The sequence below is a fragment of the Malus sylvestris genome, chromosome 13, assembly GCF_916048215.2.
Source record: "Malus sylvestris chromosome 13, drMalSylv7.2, whole genome shotgun sequence".
In the NCBI taxonomy this organism is placed as follows: domain Eukaryota; kingdom Viridiplantae; phylum Streptophyta; class Magnoliopsida; order Rosales; family Rosaceae; genus Malus; species Malus sylvestris.
In genome coordinates, this window is record NC_062272.1 from 25966365 (window position 1) to 25994026 (window position 27662).

The 27662-nt window shown below is 39.1% G+C and overlaps 1 protein-coding gene and 1 long non-coding RNA gene across 8 annotated transcripts; one reads left to right on the top strand and one right to left on the bottom strand.

Moving 5' to 3' along the window:
• The first annotated feature begins 1660 nt into the window (after window positions 1–1660).
• Window positions 1661–27662, top strand: LOC126596898 (protein NUCLEOLAR FACTOR 1-like). 7 transcript variants are annotated; one of them, XM_050263586.1, is made up of 22 exons: window positions 1661–1810; window positions 2070–2213; window positions 2345–2455; window positions 2668–2797; window positions 3469–3566; window positions 3934–4156; window positions 4357–4504; window positions 13315–13505; window positions 21280–21352; window positions 21852–21911; window positions 22033–22071; window positions 22154–22242; window positions 22994–23058; window positions 23208–23254; window positions 23576–23635; window positions 24586–24657; window positions 26036–26065; window positions 26186–26280; window positions 26362–26467; window positions 26630–26692; window positions 26864–26935; window positions 27280–27662. In XM_050263586.1, the coding sequence occupies exons 2-22, from the start codon at window positions 2186–2188 to the stop codon at window positions 27352–27354; spliced, it is 1875 nt and encodes a 624-aa protein (XP_050119543.1). In that variant the 5' UTR covers window positions 1661–1810; window positions 2070–2185; the 3' UTR covers window positions 27355–27662. The 7 variants fall into 7 exon arrangements, with proteins under 7 accessions (XP_050119543.1, XP_050119548.1, XP_050119542.1 ...); XM_050263587.1 differs by having other exon boundaries at window positions 1666–1798; window positions 2071–2213; XM_050263591.1 differs by having other exon boundaries at window positions 1662–2213; window positions 3961–4156.
• Window positions 12160–13059, bottom strand: LOC126596899 (uncharacterized). Its single transcript, XR_007614063.1, has 2 exons — window positions 12297–13059; window positions 12160–12259 (listed from the first exon to the last, which is right to left on the bottom strand). It is a non-coding gene; the product is annotated as an uncharacterized LOC126596899 (long non-coding RNA).

Genomic DNA, 27662 nt, shown 5'->3' on the forward strand with positions numbered 1-27662 from the left:
CTAGCTTCCATACCATGGCTCACTTGAGTAAGCTATTATTTGCTTAATCATGTTATCTTTGAGTCATTGATCTAACGAGAATATTTCCTAAGGTGTGCTAATTCTTTTGAGATATTCCAAGACTTGGTATGAAAGCAAACCAAAGGAGGCAAGAAGATGTTTGCAAAGCCCAAGTTTGCCTCGACTTAAAAGTTCCCCAATAGTAATAAAAATAATTTTTTTCTTAATGGGTTACCTATGTGTAAACCCGTTAAGGATCTGTTATTAACGAGTTCTTAACGACTGCCCCAATAACAAGCTGATTAGTTATCGTATTGACTCGAAACTCATTATTTTCATGTGGTATTAACGAGTTGGGTAAGAAATTGTTAGCTTAACGAGTTGTGTAAGCTCTACCACCTAGGGCTGCGCAAACGGGTCTTGGACCCATGGGTTGGGCCGGGTCCAAAATTTCTAGACACAAAATAGGATAGGTCAGGCCGGGTATATGAAATTAGCGGGGTGGGGTGGATCTGAAAATAGGAGGGAACGGGCCCCCGGCCCGGCTCGATTCTAGCATGGAATATAGGCTATTATTGAATTTTCTTCCTCATCTCAGTCTTCTCAGATAATCACTCAGACAGAAACTAAATAATTATGTTTCCCTTTCTCCCATTTATTCACGACTCAAGCTCGAGTCGAGTAGCCGTCCATCACCAAGACCTCGATCTCTCCTCCCGACTCCTCCCCTTTCACTCAGACTTCAATCTCTCCTTCTTATTCGCTCCCGCCCTTCTCGCTCCGTCTGCCACCATCATCATCAGACCTCGGTCTCTCTTCCTGGCTCACTCTCTCAAAATCAATGTCTCTCTCTGTCGAACTCGAAGGGACGAACGATAAAGTCGAACATTCGAAATGACAATTAGTCATCTCCTCCGTCTAACTCTGACCTATATTTGCAACCCACGAGCTCTGCTGATAGTCATCTTCAGTTCTAAGGTATTACGTTTTAGGGATTTAGGATTGAAAATTAAATTAGGGTTTTCTAGATTTAAGGATTTTGTTGGGTTCTTGAACCTTGACCTCTGTTCTTTTCCAATTTCAAATTTTTATTGAAATGAATTTGAATCGATTGAATTTGAAACTTCTGTTGAATTAAATTGAATTTGAATATATGGATGTTTTGTGATAGTTTCAGACTTGTATATATTTGAATCTTTTGTTTTAGATGAGTATTTTTAATTAGATTATGTTGATTTGTGCAACGTTTCTGTAAATCTAAGTTATGTAATTAGATTATGTTCGGCTGATGAGAAAATTTACTGGATAATTCTATAATTTCAGTAAATTACGTTACCCAGCTGCATTTAGTTTCCTTGTGCCTGAAAAGTGTGCTGATAAAACATGATAGGAAAAAGACCAGTCCATTATGATAAGAAATTTTTTTGTAAAAAAAACATTGTACTTGGACCCAAATGGGCCAAATCTGATCTTAAAAAAAACAAGTAATTGGACCCGTGGACTTGGCCTGAAAAGTGCAGAGTTAGGTTCAGTTCCAAATTTAGAAATTCCATTACCTGGCCCGCCCCATCCTGATGCAATTTAAAACGGGTCTGATCCGGCCCGGGCCCACCCCTACAACCACCAACATAAACCCTCCACCCGAAACCGTAACAGTAACTAAAATAAAATAAAATAAAAATCCTTAAACCCCAAAAACTTCAACTTCCTCCTTTCGCTTTCACGTTAACCCGCAGGTCTCCTCCCAACACGATTGCAAGAGCCCGCCTTCACCACCGCGAGCATAGTTTCAGCCACCGTGAGGCACACCGGAAAGCTTCCAACTCTGAGTTTTTTTTTCCCTTTTCTGATTTGAATTTGCCGTTTTGAGTGTTCCGAACCATGGGGAAAGTGGAATTCTATACATAATTTGTCAAAAATTAATCTTATCAGAGACTGATGGTGCAAAGTTCTAGCTGAAATATTACTTAGGAAAAAATGATGAAGAAAATTAATTTCGTTTTTCGTTTCTATAGAATTAAAATTTGTTTGCTATGTTATTCTGTTTGAATCTAAATTCAACGACCTCAGGCTTCAACTCCAACAAACTCTCATCCTCCTCCGGTTGTTTAGCCGAAACCAAGTCTACACTCGAATTGAGGGATTTTTCTGGCGCGAAGTTTCCGGTTTTCTTTTTCTTCTCAACATGGGAAAACAATCAGGCAAGAACCCAGGTAAGTTTTTGTTTGGCTGCCCTACCCATGAACTGAATTAGCAGAATTCTTCGTAATTTTTGTTGAATCTGTAGCTTCCTCTTTGTTTCCATTGCAATACTTACTGGTAAGACATTTTTGTGTTCCCATAGCAGGATTTGGAAAACGCAAAATACCCAACAAGTTCAACACGAGCAAGAAAAGTCATCGTCTTGAAGAAGAAAATGTTGCACACAGCCCTGCGACTACTTCGTCAGGCATACCTTATATTTTACCTTTTTGTAGTGTTAAGTTGAACTTTAATCTAATAAAAGAGTTAGCTTTTTTTTTTTTTCCTTGCCCTTTGTACCTGTTTAGAGAGTTTCCACCCAATCGTTATCTTAGGGGATCAATATTTGGTTAATGCATTGGAGATAATGATTTAATTGCCAATGTTTTCATATTCACATTCACGATCATTCTAATACAGGGGAACTACCAAACGAAGAATCTAACTGTGTGGTTTCCGAAGAAGAAATGGTTTATAAGGAGCCATCCATGTATGATAAATTGTTAATGACGCTGGGATCATCTAGTAAATCTGTTTCTGCTGCATATAAGATGAGGTAACGGTCTTCTTAAAGTCCTGGGTTTATTTTCAGTGTTTTTTTAGCGTCTACTTGCTGCATATGGCTAAACTCTAAAAGATATTTTTGGCCTCAATTTTAAGTGTGCATAAGGCAGTATTTTTGGGTTTGTTTAAGCTTGTTTTGGTTCTTACGTGACCTCCACTGATTAGTTTCGGTGTGCTCTGTTCTGCGACGTTTAAGAGTTGCATATAAAATGCGGTTTATAAGGTTCTGAGGCGCCTCTAGGAGTCAAGTACTCCTTTCTAGGTTGCACTTGGGTTTCACATTTGTAATTTCTCCATATGTAGTGGACTTCTTTACATAGAAAAGAAAACAAAAGATTGCGCTGTCCTTTCAAATTCATTATGGACTCAATTTTGTTTGTATTGCCGAATTTTTGTTTGATGAGTTATGTCAGCACTTTGTGACTAAGAAATATATAAAGCTAAAAAAAGTTGGATTCACACCTGAGATACGTTTATGTTTAATTGATAGCAATGTAGCATTGGTGCGTTTATTATTAGGCAGTTTAATAGATAATTAAGCTCTTTTCTATCTGACCTAGGAAAAAAGGAAATCTCTTCTCTCAATGTTAGTAATTTGAAACTTGTTGATTCATTCAAGGAATTTACAACTAACATGTTATCATCCACTTCTTTTTTGTATAGAAAAAGACAAGAAGAAGGTCTAAGTGACTCAGAAAATTCTGAAGATGATGGAACTGAATCTTCTAGTGACTCAGAGGATGCGGATGATGACGAAGAAGGTAGAACATTTATGTTTTATGTTCAAATATGAGAAAACAATTTTGTTGTCTCTGCCCTCCTAATTGTTTGCATTTCCTGTTGTAACGATACTGGCCTCCAGGATCTCACAACCTTTTTCATTCTCTTTATCATAGATAAGTAACCAAAAGCCCATAGTTGAGGTTCATATAGTCATATATCAATTTATTATGGAAGGCCTACACTACTGACATTGTAGTGAGCATGAATGCTGCTTTTGCTTTTATCTTCTATATGATAATGGATTAAGGGGTAGTCTTACTTCTTCATAAGCAGAGTCAACTTGATGATTTATGTTAGATTGTGCCGCACATCATATTATTTAATTCATGTCCTATTCTTGCATAGGAGTTGATGATGAATTTCCTATGGAAGGAAAACCCAAAGACCCTGAAAAGGCAGGACTTGAGGAGCACGGTGAAGATTCTGAAAATAAGGATGACCAGGAGACCTTTGACTTGGATGACCAAGAGACCTCTAACTCAGATGACCAAGAGACTCATGATTCAGATGCAGAACAGGACCTGGGAACCAGTTCTCAATCTGCTGTTGAACCATCAATGTGCTTGAGGTGCATTTACATGAAATACCTTGTTCATTTGGCTTTTGCATTTTTATTATGTATTGGCATTATTACTTTATGCTGTGTTAAGCTTGATGTTAATCACCACTAGCTTTTATCTTTGTATGTCTTACCATTTTGGGATCTTATTAAGTCAGATTGTATGCATATATACACTTCATTCCCTCTTTATATCTTGCATTGTGCAGTTCCTTTGATATACACTTGGGGCACAAGTTAACAAAAGCTGAGGTTGAAAATCTTTCAAAAAAGATGTGGATATATGATTGGGAGGTGCCTGCTGTTGGGATGACGAAGGGCAAGTGGGCAGGAACAGGAGAGTGTTTTACAAAAGTATGTATCACATTTATGACTTGCACTATATTCGTTTTATGTCTGTGTGTAAAAGCTCTTGAAATGGTCTCTTTTGCATTGTTCTTGTCCATTGAAGCGCCTTCCAGCATAAAGGCAACATAATGCACCTTTGTTCTTCCTTATCAATCATTCTTTTTATATTTATTAGGGTGAACTGTCGATTTAGTCCCTAAATTCTTACATGAATGAAAATTAGGTCCCTAATGTATTCTTTTGGAAAAATAAGTCCTCAAACTAATAAAAATCTGCCAATTACATCCCTAATATTAGATTCGAAGTAATTCTATTTTAATTTTTCGTCAATTTAAGTCATGTGACTTGCATGTGAAACTTCAGAGAGAAGATTGGTAGTTTTTCATAGTTTAAGGACTTATTTTCTTTGAAGAAATAGGGTATGGAGTTAACTCTGGATGGTAAATTAGACGCTAGATTCGCAACCTATATGCAACATTAAGGGCTTATAGGCAAGAAAATGGTGGCAATATCCTCTAAAATATGTCATGTGACTTCAATTGACAAACAATTGGATAAAATAGCTTTGAGTATAATATTAGGGATTAAATTAGCAATTTTTTATGAAATTAGGGACTTATTTTACCAAAAAAATAATCCAGGGACCTAATTTTATCCGAGGTGATAATTCAAGGACTAAATCGGCAGTTCACCCTATTTATTAATAGTGGGAGTTGCTATTATAAAAAAAGAATGACTAAATTGCTATTAATCATTGAATTAGTACTTACTTTTTATTCCCTTAAGTAATGCTGGGAGTTGCTCTCTCCACACTCTGGAAGAACCACCTTTTAGATTGCAAATCATACTTACTCTTGTTGACAATCCACATTTGATCGGAATCTTCACAACCTTAAACCTAAGAATGCAGTATTCCTCTTATTAAGAAGCTCCCTATGGCCAACCCTTTTTCATTTTGTTTTTAGGTTTTGCAGAATGTCCTAACGAATTTTATGATCCCCATCTTCTTACCGCTCCTTTCTCTTCAAGAAATCTCTCATCAACTTTCAGTGGAAAGGAGCAGATTGTGGTGTGTTTTTGTTCTTAAACGACTGGGTTTTAGGAATATTCACTTTATTTTAATTCATCTAGAGCGCGGGGTAGTTATGAATTCATTCTAATGGTTCTCTCATACTTTCGGAAGTGTTATTTAGGCAGAGATGGATCCCTTGTGTTTCACCTTCTGGGTAATGTTTCTTGTAATTTTTTTAGATATGTGATCCATGTTGTACCTTCACATGCTAAGTATATGTATACATTACAGTCCTGGAGCTGTTTTGATTGAATTTTTTCTTGTTCAGCAGTTTGTACAATTATAATCATAATATGGCCCTTAATTTTTTGTTTTGGGTATTATGTTCAGGATGACGACCCCAATTCTTGTTATGGTCTGAAGCAAAAGTTGTATAAGCACTGGTTTGATGTTTATAACAGATCTGGAGGGAATGATTTTCATTCATCTAGACAAAGATTATTCTTCTCTCTGTGTGAGTGTGCCCAATTTGACTTGCACTGGCTACTTGTTAGTGTAATGGCTTTATCTATATCATTAAGTTCTAAATGTTCCTACTCAATTCCTACTACCATAAATAGTTGATATGATTATATATTTTTTTGGAGCTGGTGGGGTTCAATATATCTTATTTCTAAATACTTGGATTGTTTTTTGTATGGAAAAATAATTCTATAGAATCTATACATTGACATTCATTTCAATTTTCTTGGGTGGTATGAGGAGAAAGCTTCTTACAATTTATATTGGTTTGTCATTTTTGGTGACCTTACCTATGGTTTATCTTTTTTCTTTTTTCTTTATCCCGATATCAAAATGAATGGGAAAAACATATAGATTTTAGCAAGTAGTGGAATTTCGTTCCGATTTCATCATTGATGGAATTTCAGCTTCCATGAGGCTTTATTGATCTTGATCGTAAAAGATGTCCTATGTAGAGAAAGGAATATACGGGAAGAAGTGGGTATGATAGACTAATATGGAAAAATAATTCTATATATAGACATTCATTTCATTTCTTGGGTGATATGAGGAGAAAGCTTCTTACACTTTCTATTGGTTTGTCATTTTTGGTAACCTTACCTATGGTTTATCTTTTATCTTTTATCTTTATCCCGATATCAAATGCATGGGAAAAACGTATAGATTTTAACAAAGTGTCATCTGTTAGGTTTGCTGGTTTGTAGTTTATCCAGATTTTATCTTCTTTTTTTTATTTATTTATAGTTTATCCAGATTTTGTATTCTACTTTTATTTATTTATTTATTTATCTCTTTATCCTAAATTTTTGTAGTCATGAAGTTTCTTAAGTTTACAATTGTAGTATGGGTTGACTCATTTTGGGTATTTTGTGGTTATGTCAATATCTACACGTCCCTCAGTCAACAGCTATCGGGATATATTGCATTGCAACAAAAAACCCTTTTATCACAGAGCCTCTGAAGAAGACTCAAATGTCATGGGTGCATACATGATGCAGTGTGTACGTGCTTGTCCCTAGCCCTTGAAAAATATCAATATCTTTATGTTCTATTTTGGAAATTTTCTCATCTTATAATAATTAATTATTATGCAGCTGAATCATGTCTTCAAAACTAGAGATCTTGTAACGAAGAATGATGCAAAAGTGTCCAAGCTTCGAGAAACTGCTTGTAATGAAATTCTTATTGATGATAGTTTCCTTGATCATGGATTTACTCGTTCTTGTGATAAATACTGGACTTGGATTCCTTATAACAATGTATATCCATTTTATAACGTCATTCATATAATAGTATATATTCTTTTTTTGTACAAGCCATGTAGTGTATATCTTGTTTGCGGTCCTATATGGCCTCTGTGTTTTAAATTTAGGCACACTTGGTTCGGTGACTGTGAACTACTTTCTATTTATTGTAGCTGTTGCAATTTGATTTTGTGACGTTGTATACTTTTGGATCTTATCATCATTATGCTGCTTGTAAAGTTATCTCTTGGATGTGTGGGCACACGAGAAAGGATAAGATTAGGAATGAGGATATCCGGGGTAAAGTAGGAGTAGCCGAAATTGAAGGAAAGATGAGAGAAAATCGGTTACGGTGGTTTGGACATGTGCAAAGAAGGCCTACTGACGCTCCGATTAGAAGATGCGACTATGGGACAGAGGTTCAGGGCCGAAGGGGTAGAGGAAGACCTAGGAAAACTTTGGAAGAGACCCTAAGAAAATACTTAGAGTACTTGGATCTAACGGAGGACATGACACAGGACAGAACACAATGGCGTTCTAAGATTCATATAGCCGATCCCACTCAGTGACTTGGATTTTCCAAGTCTCCAACCGAGAAGTTTTCCTCACTCGGGAAATTAAGGGAACACTACCTCAACCTATATGCTCCACTCACAAAGCTTCAACATACAAGCTTCAACAAAAGAAAATTCAAAGAACTTAGCGAAGAAGGCTTTGGTGTATTTAACACAATACGTTGAAATGAAGGAAAGCTTATTTATTGATATCCCCGATAAGTTACAAATATGTACATATACTTGAGTCAAAATAAACAAACAAGAGGGAGCCTTCACAAAGGTTGCTTAGGAGAAGTCTCAGCAGTCGGTAGAGCCCCAGAAAGAGAAGGCACCGGAGGGGGATGATTCGGAGCCTCAGTACTGGACAGAACCCTAGAAGGAGGAGGCATCAGAGGTTGATCATTTGGAGCTTCATTACGCGGTACAGCCCTAGAAGACGAAGGCAATAAATGCCTTTGGAACAAACCCACAAATCTCTGATGATCAAGTAAAACCTGACCATCAGATTCCTTCATCTGGTCAAGCTTCCTCTTCATGTTTGTAGCATAGTCATATGCGAGCCGGTGCAACTGTTTATTCTCATGCTTGAGCCCTCTAATCTCCTGTTTGAGACTCATCACTTCAGCCGCCAATGATTCAACTTGGCCGGTTCGAGCAAATAGGCGTTGGGCCATATTAGACACAGAACCTGCACACTGAACACTAAGAGCCAGAGAATCCTTAACAGCCAACTCATCAGACCGTTTGGAAAGTAGTCTGTTATCTTTGGGAGTGAGAAGGTTCCTGGCCACTACCGCAGCGGTCATATCATTCTTCATCACGGAATCCCTAACGGTAAGAGGACCAGTAGGGGAGACGAAGGATGGGCGTCATATGTTGTCTGGAGAAGGCGGGGCTGCCTCTTCAACAAGGTTCAAGTCAAAACGACGGTCGGAGGGGCCAGACATTTTCAAAGGTGTTGAAGAGAGAAGAGGTCGGACAAATCAAGATCTTAGAAGTGCAAGAATGGAGCTTCTACTGGTGGATATTCAAGTGTGCTTTGGAACTTAATGTCTGCCCCTATAAAAATCTGCACTCGATGAAGCTTCAGAAATCGAAGAGGCGCCTGCTCAGAAATCGAAGAGGCGTTTGCTTTCTCAAAAGCTGGGCTGCTCAGAGACCACGAGGGTCGATCTCAGAAATCGAAGAGGCGTTTGCTTTCTCAAAAGCTGGGCTGCTTAAAGACCACGAAGGCCGATCTCAGAAATCGAAGAGGCTTGCTTTCTCAAAAGCTGGGCTGCTCAGAGACCACGAGGGCCGATCTCAGAAATCGAAGAGGCACCTACTTTTCCAGCCCTGTCAGCACCTGTCACACGCACACTCAGCTTTACGGAAATTATGGGCATTCTGTCGAAGATTTCTGGCGAAGTAGAAAGCACATGAATCGTACTGTTCAATCACCCACTTCCCACACGCAACAGTAGCTCATGGGTACCACATATAACTTTGCCAAAGTTCTCTGACAAAGTTGAGACACGTGAAGCTTGCAGCTCCCACTACATCGCTCTGACCAAAAAGGGTAAAAGATTAGCAAAGAAACAACACTAACAAAGTTTAGACACATAAATTTTGAAGGTCTAGCTACCATATTATTACCCATAAGGGTAAAGGAACAGTACCACTGCTGGATAATTGGAAAGTCCCGATGTGTCAACCTCTGTGCTTCGTGGCAAGGTAGACTAGCAAACATGCCCAACCTTTACTCACATTCGAGAAAACACTCCCAACAAGATTGCTTGCTCCAAAATCGAAGAGGCACCGCCCTCCGAATCTCGAGAGCCAGACTCCCAACATGATTACTTTCTCAAAAATCGAAGAGAGGGTAAAGGAACAGTACCACAGCTGGATAATCGGAAAGTCCCTGTGTGTCAACCTCTGTGCTTCGTGGCAAGGTAGACTAGCAAACATGCCCAACCTTTACTCACATTCGAGAAAACACTCCCAACAAGATTGCTTGCTCCAAAATCGAAGAGGCACCGCCCTCCGAATCTCGAGAGCCAGACTCCTAACATGATTACTTTCTCAAAAATCGAAGAGAGGGTAAAAGAACAGTACCACTGCTGGATAATTGGAAAGTCCCTGTGTGTCAACCTCTGTGCTTCGTGGCAAGGTAGACTAGCAAACATGCCCAACCTTTACTCACATTCGAGAAAACACTCCCAACAAGATTGTTTGCTCCAAAATCGAAGAGGCACCGCCCTCCGAATCTCGAGAGCCAGACTCCCAACATGATTACTTTCTCAAAAATCGAAGACACCGCTCTCCGAATCTCGAGAGCCAGACCCCCAGTAGGATTGCTTTCTCAAAAATCGAAGAGGCATCGTTCTCCGAATCTCGAGAGCCAGACCCCCAGTAGGATTGCTTTCTCAAAAATCGAAGAGGCATCACCGCCCTCCGAATCTCAAGAGCCAGACTCCCAACATGATTACTTTCTCAAAAATCGAAGACACCGCTCTCCGAATCTCGAGAGCCAGACCCCCAGTAGGATTGCTTTCTCAAAAATCGAAGAGGCATCGTTCTCCGAATCTCGAGAGCCAGATCCCCGACAGGATTGCTTGTTCGAAAACCGAAGAGGCACCACTTTCCCAACTTCAAGAGCTGGATCTCCTTGGATAAAGCTTGTCTGTAATCTTTACACGCAACATCAGCTTTCCAGATACCACAGACCACTTTTTCAAAGTGCTCTGACAGAGTTCAAACTTGTGAAGCTGGCAGCTCCCACTACCGTTCTATGACCAAGCAGGGTAAAGGAATAGCATTATTACTTGATGTTATGGAGACTCCTATATATGTCAACCTCCATCCCCAACGGACAGGCAGACCTGCAAAAATGCTCAACCCTTCCTCTTATCTGAGAGGGCACTCCCAACGAAGCCTTTCGAAATATTCAGCTTTCTTTCCCCCCGATAATACCTCTGTAAACAAGCTATACTAGAGCAAGAATATCTCATATCATCAGGGTTAAAAGCAAGAGTATCCCATATCATGCTTTTTCCCTGTCTTTTCTTTTGGCCTTGTTCTTACCTGCAAGACAAGGAGAAAGAGAGCAATCAGTCAGCACTTGGAATCAAGCTTCCAGCCAGGAACTGACTGCCTGGAACCCCTTACCTGATTACTTACCTGGCATTGCTCTCGAGTACTCATCTTCAACACCTTATGCTTCCAGGGAAGATCCCGCATCTGCCTGAGGAACAGATAGGGCAAGTGAGAAGGATACAAGGAAGCATGTGGAGACAAGCGTAACAGCACACGTGCCGATACATCCATTACTCTGTCAAAAGCAAAAGTATCCCATATCAGTAGGGTCGAACGTACTCTAGATTTGATGGATTTGTTTTGACCCTCAAATTCTTCAGTCGGCCTTATCTCTGGAGGAAACCAGAAAACCCTCCAGCCCAGTTCAAGAATAAGCCTGTGGAAAGTTACTTCTTCAAAAGCAAAAATATCCCATATCATCTCTTCTCATTTTTCTTCTCTTTATCCTTCATGCTGCCTGCAAGATAGGGAGAATGTGAACAATCAGCCGGAGCTCTGATTGCTTACCTTGTCTGTCACCTCTTTCAGCAGATCCCCTAGCTCGGCGACTTGGGGGACTCCTACTACATGGTTTGTATCGTGCTTGACCAAGCCTGAAACTACAAGTAAGCTTCAAGTGACATTGATACATTACCTTGTGCATCTCCATCAGTTACAGATACCACCCCTGGATGGAGGAAGAGTACTTCCAGAGAAGATGCCACATCTACCTATGAGACAGATAAGGAAAGTCAAGACGATACCACTCTCCAGTACTAAGAAGTTTCGTGGTTACGAGATCATTCTCCCACAATATTTCCTAATGTCATTTGTACTAAATCATTCACTTGTACTCACTAAAGGAGAGCTTGAACCTATGTACTTGTGTAAACCCTTCACAATTAATGAGAACTCCTCTATTCCGTGGACGTAGCCAATCTGGGTGAACCACGTACATCTTGTGTTTGCTTTCCTATCTCTATCCATTTATATACTTATCCACACTAATGACCGGAGCAATCTAGCGAAGATCACAAAAAGTGACCGTTTTCGCTACCTAGGATCTATCTTGCAAGAGAACGGAGAATTAGATGGAGATCTCAACCATAGAATACAAGCTGGATGGATGAAGTGTAAGAGTGCATCCGGTGTGTTGTGTGACCGTCGTAGGCCACTGAAGCTCAAGGGAAAATTTTATAGGACGGCAATAAGGCCAGCGATGTTGTATGGCACAGAATGTTGGGCGGTGAAGCATCAACACGTACACAAAATGGGTGTAGCGGAGATGAGGATGCTTCGTGGGATGTATGGGCACACGAGAAAGGATAAGATTGGGAATGAGGATATCCGAGGTTTGGACATGTGCAAAGAAGGCCTACTGACGCTCCGGTTCGAAAATGTGACTACGGGACAGAGGTTCAGGGCCGAAGGGGTAGAGGAAGACCTAGGAAAACTTTGGAAGAGACCCTAAGAAAAGACTTGATTTTGGATCTAACGGAGGACATGACACAAAACCGAGCGCAATGGCGTTCTAGGATTCATATAGCCGACCCCACTTAGTGGGAAAATGCTTTGTTGTTGTTGTTGTTGTAAGAAACTTTCAGTTTTATTCATTTATTTATTTAATTTCTGGCATCTCTGATACCTTTAGGAGTTATACCCACAAACATGCAATCACTAGAAAATTACGTAGACCAGTTACCCTATGGACATAGAACCTAAGAATTTAGTACTTTATGAGTTCCACTAGTTTAGGTTTGAGTCTTTTGGGTGGCTTTCACCATGCTATGAGGGTGGTTGTCCCCTTGAGTGTATACGGAGCCAGTGTTCATTCTACATGGATGTGTATTGTCCGACATATCTCATATGCAGCTCCTCTACCCGCACACACATTTAAACAGATCCTTTATTATGTAGAAGAATGCGGAGGATACAATTGTTAGTTTGTTATTATATGATGACACATGACTTCCAAGGGCACACCCTTTTATTCTTTGGATGTTGATATGTTTAGGATTGTTGAGATTGCTCTTAGTGAAGCTACATTGTTAATTTCTGTTCCTTGAAAGCTCAATTATCAAGTATTCATCTTGGTAAACTTTTTTTTTTAGAAGAAACGATAGAGATTTATTAAAACAAAAGAAGGAAATACAACAAGTGGATAAGAAATCCACCAAACTAGCTATGACCTCTCAAGTAGGAGTACTACTTTAGTTGCTAAAGAACATTCCAACCTTTATGCTAAATTTCTGCTAGAATCAATGTATGAATACATCTACATTAATATTTCTGAGTTTTACTTGCATTCTCATAATCATCTTTATCTATCAATTAATGAGGGTTTAGTTGAATCTCCATGGTTTGCTCCCATGTGGTCTGGGGTTCAATTCCTCAAGGTAGCTATTTACTATTTACTATTCACTATATGTTAATGTGGAGCACATGGATCGATTTTCTAGAGAGTTTGGAACCGATGACAACGAGGACGAAAAAGAGAAAACACCAGCTGGCCAGGACCTGGAAATTGTAAGACCTCATAAGTTGTCAAAGCCTAGTGATTTTCAAGTACTTTTTGGAGGAAATAGCAAGGATGACTTCATGGTTGGCATCAAGTTCACTAAGTAAGTTACTTAACTTATAACGATGATAACCTATTTGAGATTTTTTTATTTTTTTTATTTTTTATTTTTATAGTAAAGATGATCTAGTGAATAGTTTCTCTTATTGTTGCTTTACTAAGGGTATTGTGTAATCTTCTATGCAATGTGAAAAGTTAAAGAAAACATATTACATGTGAGATTTGACTTGCATTTATCTTGTGGCCATTTAAGTATATAGTATATCTTTGGTAGAACATGTAAGTTTTGAGCCTTAACGTAATTTAGACAATGTGAGCATCAAACAGTTGATGTTTGGTTCTGGAAATGGGTTTAGAAGAGTTATAGTGTTTTGTGATTTGGTACATTGTTCGTAAAATATACACAAGCACAAAGCTATATGTAATTAATGGCTGTAGGTATATTGTACATAACGCATATATGCATGCTGATGTATTTTATTATAGGACCTACAGTTTATCACATATGTATATATTCAAAATAATGTACCTAATCAAAGATTCAAAATTCAATTTAACACTAGGCTTCAATGTAAGAAAGAAATGAACTTATTCAATGTAAAAAATCTAACTTTTTTAAATTGGGAGACTTAATACTGAACATTGGTTATCCTCAAGGTTCTAAAAGACGCTAGGCGCTAGTCGGGCTGCGGGTTCGGGCTTAGTGCCTAGGCAGATTTGAGTAAATATATTATATATTGTATAAATAAGTGCCTATTTACCTATACTTGTCTAGAAAATTTGGAATAGATAAAATGCAAAATAGAAAGAATACAACTAATATTTTTTATTTTTTCTTAAAAAGTTGTATGGGATAAATGAGTTGTAGAGAAACAATTTTATAGGGAAAACGTTTTGACGTTGGTAGCTCTGGTGACTCCTTGAAGTGAACACCTTTTTTCCCAAAAAGAAAAAAGAAAAGTGAACCCCGCTGCCATCTTGTTCTTCCTATGAAATTCCTTCACAATCAGAACTAAAGAAAAATAACGATAAAAAAAAAATTTGCAAACCTAGTGTGGTAAGATTGTGAGAGATGCAACGCGAGATGGTGCAAAGATGTAGTGCAGGTGCGATGGAGTATGAGTCTGGTGATGCAGCAACGGCGAGAGATGCAAATGCGAACGGATGAAGATAAGCCATGTCTGCAATTCTGTAAAAATTGACAGAGAGAGTGCAGAATTGACTCTTTCAAATGTTGTACTTTTATGCGTAAACAGAAGTGAATTCTAACAAAGTACCAATATCAACGTCGTAGGTGAAAGTTAAAACAAACAATCTCAAACTAACACGAGATTTACGTGGTTCGGCGTAAAGCCTATGTCCATGAGCGAAGCACGGCGAAGAATTTCACTAAACAAACGGAGATTACAAAAGAGTGTTTAAACTCTCACAACCCAAATCCCACAAATTACAAACCCTAAACCAAACGAGTAGAGAACTCAAACAAACGGAGAAGATTCTCCCAAATTGCTCTCTAACTCACAAACTCACAAATTGACTCTCACCAAATTTGCCAAACGAATGAGCCACGAATTTGCCACACACTCATGACTGACCTCCACCCAAAACCAAAATAGAGAAAAGCTCTCTAAACCATGATGAGGCACACTAAATACACTAACCCTATAAGGTCCTATTTATAGTGCATAGGACTTAGGTTACAATAAGAATCCTAATAGGAAATAAATCCAAATCCTAATCAAATAGGTAATTAACAAAATCTCTCCACCAAAGAAACAAAGAAGGCCTACTGACGCTCCGATTAGAAGATGCGACTATGGGACAGAGGTTCAGGGCCGAAGGGGTAGAGGAAGACCTAGGAAAACTTTGGAAGAGACTCTAAGAAAAGACTTAGAGTACTTGGATCTAACGGAGGACATGACACAGGATCGAGCACAATGGCGTTCTAAGATTCATACAGCCGATCCCACTCAGTGACTTGGATTTTCCAAGTCTTCAATCGAGAAGTTTTCCTCACTCGGGAAATTAAGGGAACACTACCCCAACCTACATGCTCCACTCAGAAAGCTTCAACATACAAGCTTCAACAAAAGAAAATTCAAAGAACTTAGCGAAGAAGGCTTTGGTGTATTTAACACAATACGTTGAAATGAAGGAAAGCTTATTTATTGATATCCCCGATCAGCTACAAATATGTACATATACATGAGTCAAAATAAACACACAAGACGGAGCCTTCACAAAGGTTGCTTAGGAGAAGTCTCAGCAGTCGGTAGAGCCCCAGAAAGAGAAGGCACCGGAGGGGGATCATTTGGAGCCTCAGTACTGGACAGAACCCTAGAAGGAGGAGGCATCAGAGGTTGATCATTCGGAGCTTCATTACGCGGTACAGCCCCAGAAGACGAAGGCAATAAATGCCTTTGGAACAAACCCACAAATCTCTGATGATCAAGTAAAACCTGACCATCAGTTTCCTTCATCTGGTCAAGCTTCCTCTTCATGTTTGTAGCATAGTCATGTGCGAGCCGGTGCAACTGTTTATTCTCATGCTTGAGCCCTCTAATCTCCTGTTTGAGACTCATCACTTCAGCCGCCAAGGATTCAACTTGGCGGGTTCGAGCAAATAGGCGTTGGGCCATATTAGACACAGAACCTGCACACTGAACACTGAGAGCCAGCGAATCCTTAACAGCTAACTCATCAGACCGTTTGGAAAGTAGTCTGTTATCTTTGGGAGTGAGAAGGTTCCTGGCCACCACCGCAGCGGTCATATCATTCTTCATCACGGAATCCCCAACGGTAAGAGGACCAGTAGGGGAGACGAAGGATGGGCGCCATATGTTGTCTGGAGAAGGCGGGGCTGCCTCTTCAACAAGGTTCAAGTCAAAACGACGGTCGGAGGGGCCAGACATTTTCAAAGGTGTTGAAGAGAGAAGAGGTTTGACAAATCAAGATCTTAGAAGTGCAAGAATTAAGCTTCTACTGGTGGAGATTCAAGTGTGCTTTGGAACTTAATGTCAGCCTCTATAAAAATCTGCACTCGACGGAGCTTCGGAAATCGAAGAGGCGCCTGCTCAGAAATCGAAGAGGCGTTTGCTTTCTCAAAAGCTGGGCTGCTTAGAGATCACGAGGGTTGATCTCAAAAATCGAAGAGGCGATTGCTTTCTCAAAAGTTGGGCTGCTCAAAGACCACGAAGGCCGATCTCAGAAATCGAAGAGGCGCTCGTTTTCTCAAAAGCTGGGCTCCCCAGAGACCACGAGGGCCGATCTCAGAAATCGAAGAGGCACCTACTTTTCCAGCCTTGTCAGCACCCGTCACACGCACACTCAGCTTTGCAGAAATTATGGGCATTCTGTCGAAGACTTCTGGGGAAGTAGAAAACACATGAATCTTACTGTTCAATCACCCACTTCTCACACGCAACAATAGCTCATGGGTACCACAGATAACTTTGCCAAAGTTCTCTGCCAAAGTTGAGCACGTGAAGCTTGCAGCTCCCACTACATCGCTCTGACCAAGAAGGGTAAAAGAATAGCAAAGAAACAGCACTAACAAAGTTTAGACCCATAAATTTTGAAGGTCTAGCTACCATATTATTACCCACAAGGGTAAAGGAACAGTACCACTGCTGGATAATTGGAAAGTCCCTGTGTGTCAACCTCTGTGCTTCGTGGCAAGGTAGACTAGCAAACATGCCCAACCTTTACTCACATTCGAGAAAACACTCCCAATAAGATTGCTTGCTCCAAAATCGAAGAGGCACCGTCCTCCGAATCTCGAGAGCCAGACTCCCAACATGACTACTTTCTTAAAAATCGAAGAGAGGGTAAAGGAACAGTACCATTGCTGGATAATTGGAAAGTCCCTGTGTGTCAACCTCTGTGCTTCGTGGCAAGGTAGACTAGCAAACATGCCCAACCTTTACTCACATTCGAGAAAACACTCCCAACAAGATTGCTTGCTCCAAAATCGAAGAGGCACCGCCTTCCGAATCTCGAGAGCCAGACTCCCAACGTGATTACTTTCTCAAAAATCGAAGAGACACTGCTCCCCGAATCTTCGAGAGCCAGACCCCCAGCATGATTGCTTTCTCAAAAATCGATGAGGCATCGTTATCCGAATCAATCGAAGAGGCGCTTGCTTTCTCAAAAGCTGGGCTGCTCAGAGACCACGAGGGCCGATCTCAGAAATCGAAGAGGCACCTACTTTTCTAGCCTTGTCAGCACCTGTCACACGCACACTCAGCTTTGCAGAAATTATGGGCATTCTGTCGAAGACTTCTGGTGAAGTAGAAAGCACATGAATCTTACTGTTCAATCACCCACTTCCCACACGCAACAATAGCTCATGGGTACCACAGATAACTTTGCCAAAGTTGAGCACGTGAAGCTTGCAGCTCCCACTACATCGCTCTGACCAAGAAAGGTAAAAGAATAGCAAAGAAACATCACTAACAAAGTTTAGACACATAAATTTTGAAGGTCTAGCTACCATATTATTACCCACAAGGGTAAAGGAACAGTACCACTGCTGGATAATTGGAAAGTCCCTGTGTGTCAACCTCTGTGCTTCGTGGCAAGGTAGACTAGCAAACATGCCCAACCTTTACTCACTTTCGAGAAAACACTCCCAACAAGATTGCTTGCTCCAAAATCGAAGAGGCACCGTCCTCCGAATCTCGAGAGCCAGACTCCCAACATGACTACTTTCTCAAAAGCGAAGAGAGGGTAAAGGAACAGTACCATTGCTGGATAATTGGAAAGTCTCTGTGTGTCAACCTTTGTGCTTCGTGGCAAGGTAGACTAGCAAACATGCCCAACCTTTACTCACATTCGAGACAACACTCCCAACAGGATTGCTTACTCCAAAATCGAAGAGGCACCGCCCTCCGAATCTCGAGAGCCAGACTCCCAACATGATTACTTCCTCAAAAATCGAAGAGACACTGCTCTACGAATCTCGAGAGCCAGACCCCCAGCATGATTGCTTTCTCAAAAATCAAAGAGGCATCGTTCTCCGAATCTCGAGAGCCAGATACCACATACCACTTTTTCAAAGTGCTCTGACAGAGTTAAAACATGTGAAACTGGCAGCTCCCACTACCGTGCTATGACCAAGCAGGGTAAATGAATAGCATTACTACCTGTTGTTAGGGAGACTCCTATATATGTCGACCTCCATCCCCAACGGACAGGCAGACCTGCAAAAATGCTCAACCCTTCATCATATCTGAGAGGGCACTCCCAACGAAGCCTTTCGAAATATTCAGCTTTCTTTCCCCCCGATAATACCTCTGCAAACAAGCTATACTAGAGCAAGAATATCTCATATCATCAGGGTTAAAAGCAAGAGTATCCCATATCATGCTTTTTCCCTGTCTTTTCCTTTGGCCTTGTTTTTACCTGCAAGACAAGGAGAAAGAGAGCAATCAGTCAGCACTTGGATCAAGCTTCCAGCCAGGAACTGACTGCCTGGAACCCCTTACCTGATTACTTACCTGGCATTGCTCTCGAGTACTCATCTTCAACATCTTATGTTTCCAGGGAAGATTCCGCATCTGCTTGAGGAACAGATAGGGCAAGTGCGAAGGATACAAGGAAGCATGTGGAGACAAGCGTAACAGCACACGTGCCGATACACCCATTACTCTGTCAAAAGCAAAAGTATCCCATATCAGCAGGGTGGAACGTACTCTAGATTTGATGGACTTGTTTTGACCCTCAAATTCTTCAGTCGGCCTTATACTCTGGAGGAAACCAGAAAACCATCCAGCTCAGTTCAAGAATAAGCCTGTGGAAAGTTACTTCTTCAAAAGCAAAAGTATCTCATATCATCTCTTCTCATTTTTCTTCTCTTTATCCTTCATGCTGCTGCAAGATGGGGAGAAGGTGAACAATCAGTCGGAGCTCTGATTGCTTACCTTGTCTGTCACCTCTTTCAGCAGACCCCCTAGCTCGGCGACTTGGGGGACTCCTACTACATGGTTTGTATCGCGATTGACCAAGCCTGAGACTACAAGTAAGCTTCAAGTGAAATTGATACATTACCTTGTGCATCTCCACCAGTTAAAGATACCACCCCTGGATGGAGGAAGAGTACTTCCAGAGAAGATGCCACATCTACCTATGAGACAGATAAGGCAAGTCAAGACGACACCACACTCCGATACTTAGAAGTTTCGTGATTACGAGATCATTCTCCCACAATATTTCCTAATGTCATTTGTACTAAATCATTCACTTGTACTCACTAAAGGAGAGCTTGAACCTATGTACTTGTGTAAACCCTTCACAATTAATGAGAACTCTTCTATTCCGTGGACGTAGCCAATCTGGGTGAACCACGTACATCTTGTGTTTGCTTTCCTATCTCTATCCATTTATATACTTATCCACACTAATGACCGGAGCAATCTAGCGAAGATCACAAAAAGCGACCGTTTTCGCTACCTAGGATCTATCTTGCAAGAGAACGTAGAATTAGATGGAGATCTCAACCATAGAATACGAGCTGGATGGATGAAGTGTAAGAGTGCATCCGGCGTGTTGTGTGACCGTCGTAGGCCACTGAAGCTCAAGGGAAAATTTTATAGGACGGCAATAAGGCCAGCGATGTTGTATGGCACAGAATGTTGGGCGGTGAAGCATCAACACGTACACAAAATGGGTGTAGCGGAGATGAGGATGCTTCGTGGGATGTGTGGGCACACGAGAAAGGATAAGATTGGGAATGAGGATATCCGAGGTAAAGTAGGAGTAGCCGAAATTGTAGGAAAGATGAGAGAAAATCGGCTCCGATGATTTGGACATGTGCAAAGAAGGCCGACTGACGCTCCGGTTCGAAGATGTGACTACGGGACAGAGGTTCAGGGCCAAAGGGGTAGAGGAAGACCTAGGAAAACTTTGGAAGAGACTCTAAGAAAAGACTTAGAGTACTTGGATCTAACGGAGGACATGACACAAAACCGAGCGCAATGGCGTTCTAGGATTCATATAGCCGACCCCACTTAGTGGGAAAAGGCTTTGTTGTTGTTGTTGTTGTTGTTGTATCCAAATTTTGAGCCAAAAACCCAACATCAAAAATCATGGACCGCCTAGACTGGCCAGTGGCCACCTACCACCACCTAGAGCACCTAGATGACTGCCTAAACCCTCCACGATTTCCATCAACGTTTTGGTCTAAATCGCATTGGCCCTCCACCTCCCACCGCCCACCGCCCAGGCGCCGCCTAGGCCGACCTTTAGAACAGTGGTTACACAACATGAACTGTTCAAAAAGTCATCTGTGTAATCTGGTTTGGGTACTTCTTAAGTTAGTGCAGCATTAGTGGCCAGCAATGCAAGTGTTTCTCCCCGTCACTTGAATATTTTACCGAATCATTTTAGAAGCATTCTTCTGTGTATGTCGAACTATTGTGATATTGTGAGCACCAATTTGTCTATTAATGGTTTGGATGGCTTCATTGTATCTTGCAAAACTGTAATTGGAATTTTGAGGTTTTGGATCTTTTGGCCCTAGTGCAACATCAGCTACATATGATCCTTTCATGGCTGAAAAAGGTCTTTTTAATCAGTTTTTAATTGTGAATCACTAGTTAAAGTAACGAAGAATCATACCGGAATTTTATGAAGTCATCCTTTTATGATGTTCTTATGTTGAATGTAGAGTGAGCAATCAAAGAGTGCTAAAAGTTATATTCCCTTTTGTTGTACAATTTCATGCTATTTTTGTTCTCTTTCAAAAAATTTATTGACAGACATTTAACAGAGATGACATAGATAGGAATTTCAACTCATTTTTAATCTTTGCTTTGTAGGAGGAGCATAAAGTTGTACAGTGATTTCTATACCTCAGATATGATAGTTGCTTCTTCAGTTGGTTTGTTGAAAGTAAGTGATCAGCTTTATTTTCACTTTCAAAGTTCCTAGTCTGATTTTTCCCCTGGTGGCTTGTTATGAAATAGACGTATTACTTGCACGTTTATATTTCAGTTGGTTACCTAATTTCCCATAATTATTTGAATATATGCAGACACGCTTGTCTTCTGAAAATTACTTTCTTTTAGATCAAAGTAGTTAAGATATGTTAAAAGACACATTTAGCCTTCTCACCTCTAAATAACAACTAGAAACAGAAGGTTGCTGAGAAAGAAACTAAAAGGAATTGATAATTATATAATTGTCTCTAGTTTGTATAACCAACTTTCATACTGAAGCTACCAACTCCTTTGCAAGAATCATCTTAAAATGAATTACATTTTTCTAAATAAAGGCGTGTGGACTTTCTCTATATATTCTAAGGCTGGAGGTTGGTCATTTGTTTACGTTTGTGATTTGCTTACACTTCCTTTATATCTATTATAATGAGTCTGGGCCTCTATTTTTGCAGAAAATTGATGAGGCTAAATTAAACAAAGAAAAGGATGTCGACTATCTTTCTTCCATAGAGGTAATATATCTTACCAACCTGTCAGTGTTTGGAAGTATGTTTGTATGCTTATCATGGGGTTTTTTCCTATGCTTGAATGGTTCCCTTCCATTGATGGAGATATATTTCTTTGATGTGGCAGGTTCTAGTTATTGATCATGCAGATGTTGTAACGATGCAGGTAATAGTGTGATCAATTATCTACTAGAAATATGTGGTGCTTGCAAAATTTATATCTTCTATTTTCTGAAAAAAAAATCCAGAACTGGGACTTTTTGAAGTCTGCTGTTGAACAGTTGAACCGCATACCATCTAAGCAGCATGGGACTGATGTCATGCGGATAAGACCGTGGTATGTTTTGTTGTACATCTTTTCAAGTATTAACACTGTTTTGTGCCAGGCATGGCAATTTATCCTTAGTTTCCTCCCTCACACTATTGGTAACAAATGTTAGTGTAATTAGAATTATGCTCAGTGAATGGAAATCGAAGAAGAAAAAATATCAAAAAAAGGTCGTCGTACCCAGTGCACAAGGCTCCCGCTTTACGCAGGGTCTGGGAGAGGTGAATGTCGGCTAGCCTTACCCCCATTTATAGAGAGGCTGCTCCCAAGGAAGAAGAAAAAATATCAAAGAAATAACAAAACAGAAAATGGTTCCTTCTTTCATTCTGCAAATCACAGAGGAATATGCTCTCATTGATTGTATTTGTACCAACCATGCTCAAAATGAGCACTACATAACGGTTACAAAATCTCAGCTGCATTCTCTCTCTGCAAACTGATCTCAGCTACTCATCTAGCTAATAACTAGGATCATTACACATGGCATTCTTAGCCTTACATCTTAGGGCCTTACACTTGGCATTCTTACACTCAAGTGAATACACAATTAAACCCACATGGCTTATTCACTAATACTAATCAGCTCACTGCTTATAACTCAACAACAAAGTGCTTCCTATACAACTTAAACTGATATGAACATCTCAAGATGTAGAATACACAATGGAAACGTTGTATTCCGATGGGAAATTTGATTGTGAACATACTGGTCCATATCACATGTCATGAAGACCAACTCAACAATGTTTTTCATGGTCAGGTACCTGGATGGATGTGCACATTTCTATAGGCAAACAATACTCTTGAGTTATTATTCAAATCCGGGTAAGATTTCTCCTTTTCTTTGATGGTAACTGTGAAATCTTTTGCTTTCTTGTATATTGATGTTAATCGTGATAAAAATTCAAATTTATAAGATAATCGACAATATTCCAGTTCTTGATCAGCCTTTAACCCTATGCTTTTTACTGCAGATATAAACAATTTGTTCAGCAAGCACTGTAATAATTACAATGGGAAGGTATGTTTAAGAATAAATATTTAGAGCATAATTATCTATTCAGATAGTGCATAGATTTGGACTATAAGAAATCTATTATAGCTTTATATCTCCTCCTATAATTCTGGGCTGTCCACTGGTCTTACAATGGATTAAATGATATGAGTAGATGACATGAAATTAATGAAAAAATTATCAGTTAAATAAAATGGCTGTTTGCCAACACAGTGCAAAAGGAAAACTTCAATTTCTGTTTTCCTTAAAATATTCAGATTGGCAATGCTTATTTTATGGTTCACAGAACGCAAAAATTCTAAAATACTGAGTTTGTGATATCTATAGGTGAAGCTGGTACATGAACATAAAGGAGTTCTTCCTAAAGTGATACTTCAAGTCCGCCAGGTATACCTCATAAAACTTTCTTTTCACTTGATTTGTGGATGGTTTTGTGATATCTTTTACCCCCTCAGATGTGTTGATGCTTTTACTAATTTATTTTGCATTAAAAGATTAAAAATACAACTCTTTTCCAGTGAAAATATATGGGTCAAAGTGGTTTGTACTTGAATTATAACACAATGTAAACGAAAAATAGCTGCATATGGTCCTGTGAGCATCCCCCCACATTTATTTGGAATGTCGTCCTTCAATTGCATTTCATAGTATACCTTTTGTCTCTCATGTGACTAATGTCCAAGGGGTGTTTTGTTCTGATTAATTTAGTTTCCATGTTTGTGTTTCATTACTTGAAATTTCTAGATTCTAGTTATTCTCTCGACTCATATGACAATAGCATCAAAACTTAAGACCGTTATCATTCAAGTTGAGTTTATTTGTTTCTTGGACCTATTAACTTTTCTGATTTGGAGATCTTATCTATCTATCTTCTGATTTCCTTAGAGGCATTTGTCATCCTTTATTTGCCCTTCTTCACATAAATAGGACGCTGAATGTACTGTCTAAATAATATGTCAATTTCTGTTCTGCTCCTTTTTTATTTCTTGTTACTGATAATTGGCTTTTCAAGTGGTTAAGGTGGATTTGAAATGAAAACATGGAATTAGTGGATATGTTCTTTATTTATTTATGTTTTGGGTTCATTCATTGAGAACCTGTTGGGAATATGGCTCACACAACATTGAGACTCTCTGAAGTGTTCTTTTCTTTTCCTGGTGTGATTTGAATATTTATTATGTTAGGAGAAGTGGCTACCGAGAAAAAAAATATAATATATGTATCACAGTACTTAGTTTCTTCTTAAAGTGTAAGGAATTAGGTTGATTCCTAAATTCTGTTTCAGATCTGGATTAACTTCATCAACTAATTCACTTTGTTACTTTTCGACCTTACAGATTTATCAGCGGTTTGATGCAGATTCGATACAACATATTGATGATGCTTGTTTTGAATATTTTACTACAAAGGTTTGTTCTGTTACCCAGGAGGTTCCTTAATTGCAAGAGACTTTATAGTTTGTAGTTATTGAACAATTATAATTTGATTTCTGAATTGCTATAGTTAGACTTATTAAAGAAGGTCTCTATAACTTGTGGCTAGATAATTTGTTATTAATTTGATAGAACCATCTTGTAGAAGAATTCGTTAGGGCCTGTTTAGTATCCTCCTTGGATCCAATTTTTGTTTTCAAAAATGATGAATGTAGTTCAAGAAGGTCTCATTAGCTTCAGTAACAAAAAAAATTCAAGAAGGATAGCAAACAACCCCTTAATTTCTTAGAAAGATAAGTTTTAATTTTTAAGTTACAGTGCCGGCAGTTTTTGTGTTTTCAAATCTATGGAAATAAATAATGGATAGTGTTATTCGCACACCCATTTTTACCTCCCACACACCCTTGTTAATTTTTGGTCGTTGATATTGTTCAATTCATTTGATCCGACGGCTGAAAATTGAGAGGGGTGTGTTGTTGGGTTTTTTTCCAACCCATGATAAGTTGTCCTAAATCTATTGGGAATTAATAGTCTTAGAGGATTAAATTGTTTTCCCAATTGGAGTTGTTTACCCAATTGGAGTTAGTTTCTCAATTGGAGTAGGATTCATAACTAGATTCCAATTAGGATTAATAATCCTTATTGAAGAAGACCTTTATTATGTCTATATAAAGGGGCTATTGTACTAGTTTTGAGAAGGGAGCAAAACAATAAATTGTATACCACTCAAGGGATTAGAGTGAGAGAATATTGTAAAGTGTGCGAGAGAAAAGAAAAGAGAGGTTATTTCTTGTTCTTGTTCTTCCAGGTTTTTCGTCAAGTCCTAGTTCTAGAGATTTGGCAAGATTATTGGTTGTACTCATTATTGATATAGTGAAAGATTGTTGTTGTTGTCCCGTGGACGTAGGCACATATTGCCGAACCACGTAAATTCATGGTGTTATTTATCTTGGTTATTTGTGTTTTGATTTCCGGAGTTTGTTCTTATTTTTCCCATTCTTAAACGCGATATTCTCAACATGTGTGAGAAGTAAGATGGGTGTGCGGAAGGACTACCCTAAATAATTTTGTGCCTCGCCTTTTAGGAAGACGGGGACAAATGTTTGTATTAGCTAGAACAACTTGTACTTGAAGTTGGAAGAGAATATGAAAAGTTGCTGATATAAATTTAGTCTTTTTTGAAAGAAAAAAAAATCCCATATCTTAACCCATTTCCTACCCACATCATTGAACTTGCTGCATCTTGAGAATTTGAAATTAACACTGCGCTTGACTGTTTTTGTGTTTAGCTTTATGTTTTTTTTTCCATCTTTTTACTCAGATTTTGAGATGTTTGGTGTTTTTCTGTTTTCAGGTCTTCCCAAAGATAAAAGATTCTGTTGAGGTAATTATTTGAAGGCCTAAGAATTTTAAAATTGCAAATATCAATAAATTTTTGTTTAAATTGTCCTTGTATGATCCTTGGAATATTTCATGATATCTTTCCTTTGAAACTTTCGTTCAGGGTGGGATTATGATATTTATCAGTTCTTACTTTGAATATGTTCGAGTTCGGAACTTTTTGAAGTCACAGAGTGCGTCCTTCTGTTTACTTCATGAGTAAGAACCTGTCCTATTTATGTTGTGATGATTGTGCAGTCGTAAATGTAGTGACGCAGTAAATTTTCCATGGCTCCTTAGATATGCAGAGCAGAGTGATATTTCTCGTGCATGGGTTTGGTTCTTTGAAGGAAAGCGGAAGATAATGCTTTACACTGAGAGATCACATTTTTACCACAGATATAAGGTTCTTTAGACTGCTTTGAGCATAATTTTCTTGTCCAAATGCTGATGATTTTGTGTCCTTCCATTTTGGATATTGTTGTTTAACTTGGAAAGTATTTTGCTGAAGTTTAAAATCAGTATTTTGAGCCTCTTTGCTGACATACGATTATTCTCTTGTGAGTAGATTCGTGCCATTCAGAATTTAGTCATATATTCTCTGCCTGAGAGAAAGGAATTTTACCCTGAGGTGAGCGCGATACAAATAGTCATTCTCTTTAAGAAGCTCAACTGGAGAGCTACCAAATTAAAAAATAATAATGATGAAGCATCTGTCTTTTGATACTTTATATAATTCATTTTGAGATACAGTCATGTTCTCCTTTTCTTGAACCAAAACGCTCTTTTTATTTAATTGTAGGTTGTTAATATGCTTGATGGGTCCAATGACATGGCATGCACGGTGCTCTTTTCTCAATTTGATCTCCTTTGGGTAATATTTCTTAAAAGTGTGCTAGATCGTTGTTTGATTGTGAGGATGAGATAGGGTAGCTGTTTAACTTGCTAGGATTTTTGAATGTTTAACTTCTCAGTGATCCGTTATATTAGAAACTGGCACAGTTGATCAACTGAATAAAGAAACTGCCTAACATCATTGTGTGAGTCTGATTGATGTGATGAAATTGTGTTAATCTCCTGTTGCCTTTTTAACCCCCCCTGATGTAGTGAACATGAAGTAGATTCTCTATTTTGCTCGCTTGTTTGGTTTTCGGGCCAGTGAATAAGGAGAAACCCGTTATCTAAGTATATTTTTGTTTTTCTCTTATTGCATTTCAGCTCGAGAGAATTGTGGGATTTGCTTCAGCGAAGAGAATGTTGACATCGAAAATGAAAATGTTTTCTTTCTCTTGAAGACTTTAGAAATGCAGAACATGAGATGAGACATAACTGTGACTTCAGTTTAGCAACTCTTGCTCAAAGAAAGATAACTATGCTGGTTTTCAATACCCACTCGGCCAAGGTCATTTTGATTTTGTTTTTACCCCATGTTAACATTTTGTTCCACCCAACAGTGTTCGAAGAAATAGTGCATCGTACTATTTTTTTTTTTTTTCTTCTTGCCTCTGCTTTTAAAGCGTTAGGACAGGTTGATATGTGTAGGTTGTACCAGGAATCATTTTTGACAATGAGCAATTGGGAATTTCGGATTTTGTTTTCAA